This window comes from Chelonoidis abingdonii, chromosome 2 (genome assembly GCF_003597395.2).
Source record: "Chelonoidis abingdonii isolate Lonesome George chromosome 2, CheloAbing_2.0, whole genome shotgun sequence".
Lineage (NCBI taxonomy): Eukaryota > Metazoa > Chordata > Testudines > Testudinidae > Chelonoidis > Chelonoidis abingdonii.
In genome coordinates, this window is record NC_133770.1 from 241,282,748 (window position 1) to 241,294,666 (window position 11,919).

Here is an 11,919-nt window from a genome sequence, read left to right on the forward strand (position 1 = left end):
TCTCCTGACTTGAAGCAAAAGAATTTATTGATAGTCTACGTAATTTTTATCTGGGCTAGTACTATAGCAAACATTACATTTAAGGTATCTACAGGACTTCCATTATAAACCCTTGTTTTTCAGTTGTGAGTAACTATCTGATAAACTCTGATCTGAGGCTGAAAGTTTCAAGGTTTGATTACAGAACAAAGGAGATTGTTTGTTTGTTCATTCTTTTCCATAATTTTTAGGTGTTTTTGCACATATATAACTTACGAATAGCTGTTCTATAGAAACTGAAAACTGTCAGGTGACTAGATCTCACTGAGACCTAGGGACAGATATATAGCTGGTAGAAATTGTCATAGTTCCATTAACAGCTGAAGTTCTGCCCTTTAGTCTTCAGACCAGTTTGCTAAAGACAAATATTGCAAACTGTGGAAATATGAAAATTGGGTTTTACATTTGTAGTGATATTTTGCACATTTGTAATACAAAACTGCACTGGGAGTTTTGATGGGGTAAGAATTTAGCATAAATTGAGTAAGGACTTCTGGTTTTAACCCAAAGTAGTTGACTCATGTTTTTCTTCTCTTTTCCTCAAACAAATAAAAAAAGCAGGGAAACTGAATACAAAAGTTAGTTAATGCTAATTTTAAGGTTTTGATTTTAAATGCTCTGAAATCAGGAAAAGATGAACATTCAGAGTATCATTGTAACCTTAAATCAGACATTTCACATATATAATATTTTAGATTAGTAGTTATGCTGTTAAATATAATATGATTTAAACCTCTCATTCTGGTAAGCCATCATATTTGTGTGCTGGTTCCACTCACCGCAGAGGGCTGTGTGTCAGTGATGCTGAAAACCTTTTGATGGCGCGTACCAGGGTCCTCCTGGGGGTTTCCACGATGGTGCGCATCACCTTCATCACTGCTCCTCCAGGGCTTCATTCTTCCTACTCGTGCCACTTCACTCCTGCTTGCTAGCTCTGCCTCTTTCCTTTCTGCCCTCCAGCTCTGTTACTCTGCTCCTCTTGCTTCATAGTGGCCCCCAGCAACTCTTCCAAATCCCTTCCTCCAATGCCACACTGCAACATCCCCTGCCAGCTTCTACGTACAATTTCAATTTCCTCCCCTCTCTTCAGTCTCCATAACGTACCTCCTTCTGTCCTGCCTGCCACCTTACCTCTCCCTCTCATCATATATACTCCCTAACAAATGCAGCTCAAGCCACAGCACTAACGACATACAGATAGCTCTCACTAGCTTCTAGAGGAGTGCAGAATAGCACCATGTGGGTGGAATTGTCTGTGAAACATGCATCCTATATGTTCAGTGAGATTAAGGTTACTTTTAGAACATCAGTGCAAATTTTACCCTGACTTGTATACTAAGCAACTCCATTGAATTTCATTGTGCATGAGCAACTGAGGACAAGAACTTTTTTTCTTTAAGGCTTACATCCTGTTCACCCCAGAGAAGTCAGATTTACATCATGTGTCAGTCGGGGCAAAATTTTGCCTCTTATCCACAGGATTTCATGTCTCCTGTTATTTAAAACGCATATGAGTTTTCATATATGTTTTTGTATTTAAATAACTTAGGAAATATTTGTATTTCTGAATAGAATTTAATGGTTTATTTTTAAAACTAAAGAACTTATCAGAAAAATAAAGTAAAACGATTAAAATCAATAAAAGTTTTACTAACAGAAAAGCAATGTTTATTATTTTATATCTAAAGCTAATCATTTTCTCCCAATTATAGTGGGGTCTTTCTGTGCTTGCACAAGTTCAAACAACAACACCTACTGGTGTTTGCGAACAATTAATGAGACACACAATTTTCTCTTCTGTGAATTTGCAACCGGATTCTTGGAATATTTTGATATGAACACTGATCCCTATCAGGTAAACCCATTTCTATGTTACAAACTCTTCAGCACTAATATTCTGTATGTTTGCATTCTTGTTAACAAATATTTTTTTTTTTCTGATGTCCAGCTGACAAATACAGTACACACAGTGGAAAGAGGCATTTTGAATCAATTACATATACAGCTAATGGAATTGAGAAGTTGTCAAGGTTACAAGCAGTGCAATCCACGACCTAAGGGACTTGAAACAGGTGAAAAAGAAAAAATCTGAAAGATGGCACTATTCATGTATGTTTTTATTAGGGTGTCTTTTGTTTTCTCAATTACTAAGTGGATCAATTACCTCTCTCTTTCTCTCTCTCTCTCTCTCGCTCTGAAAACCTTGCGGTTAATTGTGCATACAGCATTATTAGTCCGTTGCAGATATGTTTCACTGCAGATATGTAGGGTTACTATACATGGACATTACAAAGTATTGGGCAGGAAAGTGACCAAGCCATTACACTAAAAAATAATAGAAGAACATTCTAATGCTGCATAATTACACTCTAGATAGCTTTGTAGGACTTTGTTTCCATTCTCGCCTACAGGATTAATTTTGTCAGTCTTTGCTTCCCAATAGCATCTCCACCAAGGAGTGATGAACTGCAAACTCTACATTGCAACCGAGGATGTATGTTGCAGACTTTTAATGAACAGATGTCCCCTTTGTTTTTAAGGAGAGCAAGATATGAGCAGTCCTTTGAAAATATTCTTGAATTTAAAAAAAAATTGTGATATTTATACGTCACTTATCTGGAATTTGTTGCACTTCAATTTGGGTGACCTTAAAGTGTGCGTTTACAGGAATATTCTCTTCATATTTTATGCCATTGCTTCTTTATTCTTCTCTCCTTTTTCCATGAAAATTCTTTTAATTTATTTTCTAATCTGATTTTTTTGGGATTTTTTCAATTCTTTGAACACATCTTTCAGGAAACTTTTGTTGGATTGCAGCTCTGTCTATATTTAACACAATACATTTCTTTTTAGGATTAGATGCTGTGCATGGAAACTACATTGTGAATGGTTTTTACAAGTTCTAAACACTAACAAAAGTTACTCTTGTATTTTCCTATATCAGGAAATAAAGATGGAGGAAGCTATGATCCACACAGGTATCCACACTTTTTTATTCTCCTCAGCGGCTTCTTTCCAAATAATTGCATGATCCAGTCCATTTCAACTAATGTCTGTATCCTGCCATGTTGCAAACAACATAGCTTTTGATGCATGCATTTTCTAACAATATTCTCCACTGAAGTTGGCCATTGGTTATTAGATCTGCCATTCTGCATTTAACTTAGCTCATTGTCACGGCAAGACTTCATGCAGCTCATTTTAATTTGTCCATGCCTGTATTTCTTATATGCTTATATTGGGAATCTATGCAAAAAGAACAAACTGTTTTGGGGGTTTTTTTAAATGTAAGAAGACTATACAGCTGCTTTGTAAATGTAAAACAAATGTGTTTAAATATAACCTCTGATTTATATATACTCCAAGGGCCTGAGTAAGCCCTCATTGAAGTCAATAGCTATATTCCCACTAACTTCAATGGGCATTGGATGAGGCCCCTACTGGTTGAAATAGGCGGGGGCTTGCTGTAGGTAAGCATACTGTATGCACACCACTCACTGCTGCGAGTGAGGAAAACAATCCAGGGAGAGAATAGAAAAAGGGACAGAGACGCTGAGAAAGCTGAAGTCATAACATCACTGTATTGGTATCCGCAGCACTGTCTACTCTTCAGGTTAAGTGTAGAATTAATGGTAGAAAATGATCCAGGATATTTGGGCTTGGTTCTGTTCTCATTTTCCATCAATTTTACACCTTTGCAGCTTCATTCACTTTGTTGGAATAACTCAAAATTTATACCAGTGTATGTGAGGGCATAATTGGGCCTCAGGAGACTACAGTTGTATAAATGGTCCATTTTATGGGGAGAGCAAAGAGTGTGTGATTGTTAGCTCTGTGTAGCAAACACAGCAGTCAGGAAACAATTAAAATAATCTCATCTTGATGTTTTATAAATCTCTAATTTAAGCAGCTGTTTTCCTGTAGAGCCAAGTTTGTATTTTTCCCAATAGTGTAGTTTCATGGCTGAGGATCTGATGAGCTGTTCTGGGAAATCTCATGTTCTTTCACAGTTTTGTGCATCTTCTGCTAAAGCCTGATGGGAAACAGTTATTTACTACAAAGGGAGAATGAGATTCTTGGATTCTGTTGGTTTTATTTTTTTAATCTCGCATATGAAGACTTTCTTGCAAGGATTTTGTTTTGCTACCTTTAACTTTATATCTAACAGAGATGGCATTTTTATGTTGTAGGGCTGCATGAAATAATATGGCACCATATATCATTATATTGCATCTTGTCATAAAGTCTAGTAGTGAAATCATTCTAACCACTGACTCACCAAGTCATTTAAAATTATTCTATTGGGAAGAGTAATAGGTGTAGCACCATTAAAATAATACTGACCTGTAAAGCGCAGGTCCAGACAGAGTTTCCCAAAGGCCAAAGGTATTTGTGTCCAAAGTTTTGATTCAGACCCTTCAGATCCTGTGAATATGTGACATTTATAAAAGAAACCTTAACCATTTCTTAGTAATCTTTGAAAGGAATCTCCGAGAGGAATCTGTTCTTCATGTACCAAAACTGTGCAGAATTAAAAAGGATGTAGCTCCGTGCTGTTGTGTCTCTCTTAAAATAGTGCTTGGGCATTATGTGGGCCTGCTTAGTAGCTCAGCTTAGATGTATTGATATTTTAAATACTTTAGTTCAGAATTTAACACACAACTAAACGTGGTGATTTATGGCCAGTACCACCATATTAGCTGTGTGGCTGCAGGCATATATGTCTTCACAGTTTGTTTAATGCCTATGTAGAGAATGAATGCTGCATGCCCATTTCTACCCTTGGGTGCATTCAGGAAGCACCTATTATGGGACCTCTGTGCCATACATGTGCATTGAAGGGCAGATCTTGACTCTAGATAAACAGCATGCCCAGCTGCCATGAACTATACACACAGGCTGAGACTTTCCAAGCTGCTTCGGGATTTTGATGCCCATTTGCCATTATTCTTAATGGGATGTGAATATCCAAATTCCTTAGGAAGCTTCAAGGAATCTCAGCCATGAATAACAGCTTGAGTAATGTTTGAGAAGAGAATCCCAAGATGTGTGCTTATGTATGTAGCCTTAGCAGCATTTTTCTACATTGGGTCTTATCCTGTTTATCTGATAAAATGCAAAATACTTTAAAAACAAAAGCATGTTCATATTAATCAGATACAATTTTTCCCTATTTTCCTTCTCCATGTTTATTTTTTAACAAGATTTGATTTATTGCAGGGGAAACATTTTTCTGTTTTCCTTTATACTTTTATCTCAATTTATGAAACCTGTCAAGTTCATTCTTGAGTTGTGGGTTTACAGCATCTGAAATAACTCACTTACCCAATCAGCATGCAGTCAATTCTAGGAAATGAGAATATTGTGTTCCCTGTTGGTTAAACTGAGGTATAAAGTATTCTGTTTTTCTGTATATTAAAAAAAATTGCACTTCCTGGCTGCTGTTAAAGCCATTAAACAATTTCTGCTGCCACCATGGCCCTGAAATGAAACTTGTTTGGCTAGTTGGCAATGGGATTTTCATTATATCAATTTGTTTCGCTGTATATCACTCTGAATAGTATGTCATTTGGCAGTTAGCTCCCTGATCAAATGACAATTGTCCTACTATAACAGCATAGTAAAATGTAATTATTGCAGTGTCTGCTTAAGTTGATGCATTGGAGAGTTTTAAGGGTAACTTTCATTAATGATGCCTCCCTCTTATTACCTCATCTAGCCTCTTTTCCCCACAAGAAAGTCACCAGAATGCTAATGGGAAAATAGATTTCTGTGTCCACAATGTTGCAATTTTGTAGGCCTGTAAGTTCTCAGTGAGCTTTTTATTGTTGAGTTTTGTTTCTTATCCTTTTTCAGAAATCCCCAAAAGGGGCACATTTAACCGGCAGGCTGATGTTCTCATAATCATATCTGTAAATACACTAACAAACCAAGGGAGACTTTGCTGGCCCAGTTTCAGTAGCCGGTGAAGTAGGGTATTATGTGGGATATGAAGTAAACTGATACACTGTATGGTGTGAGCTGGGATAGGGAGGTACAGATTGCCGTCAATGGATGTTTTTTGCCTTGAACTACTCTGGGGATGAAATTCATGCCCTAAGCACAAAGTCCGGTTTCTAGGGTTTTGTCGGGAGGATTCTGAAGGGAATAGGAGGATGCATTTCCATTTACAGGTGGGAAGTATGGCTATTGCCACACTGCACTGTCCAAGTGGGGCATGCCACTTAGCAGTGAACCAGAACATTAGATATAAGGTTCACTGAATTGGCCTATATTTATCTACAATTCCAGATTACATTTGCTTACAGGAAACAAACAGTGAACTGAATTAAAATAGAAAAACAACCACCTCCACCCCACCCCCAACACCTGCATTTACTCCTGGAATTAAAATATGTCAAAACTTGCCTAAGAGCATTCACAGTTGAGTGGTTTTCGTATTGAAAACATGTCTTCCTTACAGTTAATTGGTTCACAACGAAGATGGCAACTTCTGTGAAGTATGGTCACAGCCATTCACTGACATAGACCTTTGTGGGGGGATTAATATAACTATTTATCCATCTACACAAAGATTTGATAGAAGAATATTGGCGTTTCCAAAATATTTCCTTAAATAGTTTGATGGCAGTTAAGATAAGGGACCAGCTTCATGCCCCACTCAATTCTCTTTGTACCAATCAGGCAGTGCAAAGAGAGCAGAAACCTTCTTCAAGTCTCTTGCTGAGGATGTCTGTCTTCCATCTCTCCATCCCCTCAATGCCTAGTGCAGAAGGTGTGTCAGGTGTTGTTACCCGGGGTTCTTTCAACCCAAAGCTCTTGGTAACTTTACTCTGTGCAAGGAGGTGTCAGGAAATAAATCAGGGGAGACACAGTCGTCTGACCGATAGATGACTGGCACAAACAGGACAACACAAAAGTGCTTTCACTTAAAGCTAAACTTTATTTAGTCTCAAGCACTTATGCACTTCCGCAACAAGTTAATAAAACACCCCCAACCCTTGATAATTACCAAAGCTGAGTGTGGCTTTTGAGTGATACAGCGGCAGTCCATCTGCTGCTGGGGAACAGAAGATGCATCCAGAGGGAGAGGCCAGTCCTGAAATGAGTCCCGCCTGTCTCAAGCTTTTTCCCCTTATTTATACATTAGTAATTAAAGAAACCTTGTTAAGTAAGCAGTTTCAAGCAAGAAGTTCCTTCTGATTATTGGTTAACTAGGTGTGGGTTTTTCCAGAACTTGCAGCCTTGAAACCTCAATAGACATTCCTTCAGCATATTCTATTCTTTGAAAACGCATGTATCAGCAAATTTTAACACAATTCTTATCAGTAAGGATGTGGGGTCAAGCTGCCCTTTCGGTGGCACCCTAAATCCCGCTCTCCTCCTGCCTTGGTCAAGCTGAGACTTGCTTTTAACAGCTTGCTGACTAGGCTGTCTTTAACAATAAGCCATAGTGGTTTCAGGCACTTTACTGGTTTGCCAAAGTCTCCCTGTGCAGTGTGTGGCCAGAATACAATGTGCTCCAACAATCCTCAGCTGGCGTATGATCCCTAGGGGACCATAGCCATCAGGCATATTTTAAAGCAGCCCTCTGGATGCTTTAATCTGTACTCAGGGCCAGGAAAGGAAATAGGGAGCTCTGACAGGCTCCCTTAAGCCTCTTTGCTGCTATGCCCAGTATAAGGTGGATGTAACAGAGATCCGGTGTATAATTTTCAGGCACATTTTTCTTCCATGCCTTACCAATGGAGAATGACAGAGTTAAAATTTAACACTTGATTAATACTGTCAATAAATATAAATCTCCAGGGCACTCAGAGAGAAAGTTTGAACATCTTGGGCAAATCCTGCCTCTAGCACACAGTCTGAATAACCAAGCTATGTGCCACAGAAGGGGTTCTGTGATAGCCCTGGTTAAAAATATCCACATACTCTTGCCTGGGCTTTATGGTTACTACTTCAGCCCTGAGGATAATACAGGCCTTGCAGTTCCTATGGCTGGTGGATCCAGGTATAGGAGCATTTACTGTCCTGTCTCTAGCTTACTAGAGCTAATGCAAGGGGCTCCATGGAGTTAGCTTCCATACCATCCATGGGTGTGGGTCATCAGGCATCCTGCCCCATCTGTGCAGCAGAATACAGGTCCCTCTGTGGATGGAAGGAGGGAAGCAGGATTTGCCCCTTACAATAATATTAACCAGGGAGTATGATCTGTAACATAAAATACATTGGTACATTTTGCATTTGGAAAAGTTGCTGTATAGTGCATCACAATGTTTCTCAAGCAGGGCAGCTTAGCTAGATATTAATCCTTTCTCCGAATGTTGGCACTTTTGGCTGATGCTGAAATGTAATACTTATGTTTATGTGTAGGATCAGGTCAATCATTTTAGGATGGGGAAGTATTACAAGAGTTGCTAATTTACACAGAGTTACCTTCTTGTGATCTTTAGAATATTTGATGTGTTTCTTTAGGAAATTCAAGTTCTCGCCAGCCCATTGTCTACACCTTGGCTTTGGCCATCATTGATTGTCACATTGCAGGAAAATGTGTTGAGTATCAGAACGTAGTTCCTGCATTCTGAAAAAAAATTGCTCTTGGAACTTTATTATAACTGCTCAGTTCCGTTTATTCACCTGATCATTTTAATAGATGCTTTTAGCGCATCAGTGATGCTTGATAAGTAAAATGTTAAGCTGTGCCATATGCCTTTTTTTCTTTAAGAAAGAAATTAGCTTTCTTCTTTGAATCCTTTATAATGTACTTTTTTGCAGGCAGAGAATCATTGTCACTTTATTTTGCTTTATAAGGATGGTTCTCACATGACCATTCAATGTTTCTTTCATTGTGGTTGATTTCCTTGCATCTCTTTCAGAAAGAAGAATAACACAACTTTACTCTTCCCTTGCTCACTCACCAGAACCAGTAAACACAGCCAGTCCAGAGAGAGAGGATTTTCTGTTGTAAGAAATTTGCCAGTTGGTGGTAGGGCTACTAAATTGAAATATAGGACCATGGACACAAATGAGCACTGGGAGTGGGAGTGTTAAAATAGGATATATTTTTAGAAGATACTATTAAAAAAGTTTAAATATTTCCATTTTTATGTAGTTATGTTAAGTGAGGGAAGGCCAATTTATGTGTAAGATTCAAGCACTTTCCATTGCAGGAATCATTGCCCAAACTCTCCTTGACTCCAGTGGAGTAGGCTCAAGTCCCAAATTAGCAAACAAAGGAACTCACAAGTGTTTTTCCAAGCCAGACTTTCATCTCTTGGCACTGCCACAGTGTGGTGGACTATGCGTCTTCTCACAAAGCAAAGAGTAAAAGCTGTGAAGGAATAGGTAGCTACCTCCAGTCTCCTCTGGCCTATGTGAAACATGAGAATATGAGATGAGGCTGAAACTGATTGTTTTCTCAGTTTCTTATTCAAAAACCAAAGTTATTGAAAAATACATCCATGTAAGATGAAATCTTTAGAAATGTCATCAAATGAATGTGATTGAATGTGATAAAAATGTAAATTTCTAATTTGTTAATTTATTTATTAATTGAATAATCAAATAAGAAGCTGGGTTTTGACCGGCTGTCGGTGACAAAACATGTCCTCAGGTTGCCCCAAATTACAAGTCCTTGTGATAACTACACTGTTCTGAAGAAGCAGGGACATGCCAATCACTGATCTGAAGCGTCATTCTTGCGTGATATGCTATGGGTTGTAACATCCTGGCCAGACTTCCATTTTGTATATGGAGTTTGAATAAACAGCTGGGTTTTGACTGCCTGTATATGACATGATGTGCTTCGTATCACCCCAAGTGACACATCGCTGTGACTATTGTACTTTTCTGAAGAAGCTGGGACATTGCACTCTCTGACCCGAAACTTCATTGTTGTGCAATATGCTGTGAAGTGCGACCCCCACTTCTATATTGTGGATAGCATTCTAATAAGGAGCTGGATTTTGAGTGGGTGAATATGACAAATATGTCTCAAGTCCCCCGAAGTAACAAGTCTCTGTGAACATTATACTCTTCTGAAATAGTCAGAATATGCCACCTGAGGCTTTGTTCCTGCGAAATACATTCCCATGCCTCTGCCCCCACTTTAGTGTTGCATGGCAGGATTTGAATAAGGAGCTGGGTTTTGACTTGCTGTATGTGACAAAATATGTTTCGGGTCCCTCCAGATGACTTGACTTGTCCCCATGACCATTAGAATGTTCCGAAGGAGCAGTCACCAGTCTGAAGCTTTATTCTTGAGCAATATGCTGTCACATGTCATGTCCTTGGCACATGTCTACTTCCATATTGTATGTAGGGCTTGAATAAGGAGCTAGATATTTACTGGCTCTACGTGGCAAATGTTACCTAATCTATTGATTTTGTATTAATTTATATTGACTACTTAAGAATTCTCATTAACACACTGAGGTTTCGTAGGTTCTTGTCCCAAGATCAGGCCCAAGGTTATTAAAATTAAAGTTTAGTTGGGAATCCCAACATGCACAGTTGCAACACTCACAATTTTTTCAGTTAGCAAGTTACAAATACTGTAACCCAGCAAGGTAGATAGAGGTAATACAGAATGTGCATCTGAACATCCACATGCTCTCACCATCCCTTGCAAAAGGACCTGAAGTGCTAATTACCCTCATCATCATCCTCACCATCAGAGTGCTTGTCATCCTGGTATCTCCCAAGAGTTACATCTCCCAAGGCACACAGGCTGGGATACGACTTTTATAATGTGTTACATTGACACCACTATACCTAATGCATATTCCACAAGAGTTTCAGTCCCTTTTCCTTATTTGTAGTTTCTCATGCTACTAATGTTGGGGTGCCCTTCTCCCATAGATTATTAGGGTTTTTACTTCAAACTTATTAACATATATGTCAATTAGTTACCATGGCACTCTTGTGGTCAGACATCTGCTGATGTTCCTAACTTAAAATATCCCAAACTGGTATAAACCAGTATCTTGTGGTTACCCGCAGCAGTTTAGTCAGTACAGCATTATATCTTGTGATATCTTATGATCTAGGGTTACTTCTTGTTAGCTGCTTATGCTAAGGCCTTTGGGCCTTATGTCTTGTTTAGCTAAGCTATTGTCTTACAGGCCTCAGACCTGTAGGCTTATTGTGTTACTGCCTTAACTTATGCCTGTCCCTTACCTAACAAATATCTATTCCTATAAGCTATACCAGTGAGTCTCAGGTTATCCTGTTAAACTGTTCTGATGTAGCTGAGACATGGAACTCCCTGACTTTAAACTTTTTCTTTGGAAATAATTATGGTCCTTCCCCCATGAATACTTAAACACCCTTTAGCAAGGGAACAGAAGGACCAAATGGGACTTTTAGAGGATGTAGCAGCAATGGATCCTATGCTTGCAGTTAGAGGGACTAGGTGATTGTTGTGTTAATTCCGTCTGTTGTTTGTTTATTTTCTTTGAAGGTTGTATGGCTGGGCTGTGGCTCTCTGAACTGCCCAAGTGAAACAGCTCTGTTTGTGTCTCTGAGAGGGCCTTGTTACTGGGACCCTTGGGGCTTTGAATGGAACCAGTGTTTGAAGTGTCTGAATGGTTATTCCCTTACAGTTTGCAGGGGAGGGAGCTGAGCATTAAGGCTTAGAATATAAGTCAGTTGCCAGGTGAACAGGAATGGCAAACTGGATGAGATCAGTGGGAGCTTAGGGTACGTCTACACTACAGGATTATTCCGATTTTACATAAACCGGTTTTGTAAAACAGTTTGTATAAAGTCGAGTGCACGCGGCCGCACAAAGCACAATAATTTGGTGGTGTGCGTCCATGTACCGAGGCTAGCGTCGATTTCTGGAGCGTTGCACTGTGGGTAGCTATCCCGTAGCTATCC

General features: G+C 39.0%; 1 protein-coding gene across 3 annotated transcripts in view; it reads left to right on the top strand.

Annotated features, from left to right (window-relative positions):
* The window catches only part of SULF1 (sulfatase 1), a 155,836-nt gene that overhangs the window by 134,240 nt on the left and 9,677 nt on the right, over positions 1–11,919 (top strand). The window contains exons 16-18 of one of the 3 annotated variants that reach the window (XM_075063068.1): positions 1,752–1,894; positions 1,988–2,111; positions 2,984–3,017. In XM_075063068.1, the coding sequence (XP_074919169.1) occupies positions 1,752–1,894; positions 1,988–2,111; positions 2,984–3,017 (301 nt within the window). Of the gene's footprint in view, positions 1–1,751; positions 1,895–1,987; positions 2,112–2,983; positions 3,130–11,919 lie in introns of those variants that run through there. The other 2 variants (XM_032782471.2, XM_075063067.1) reach the window with 2 other exon arrangements.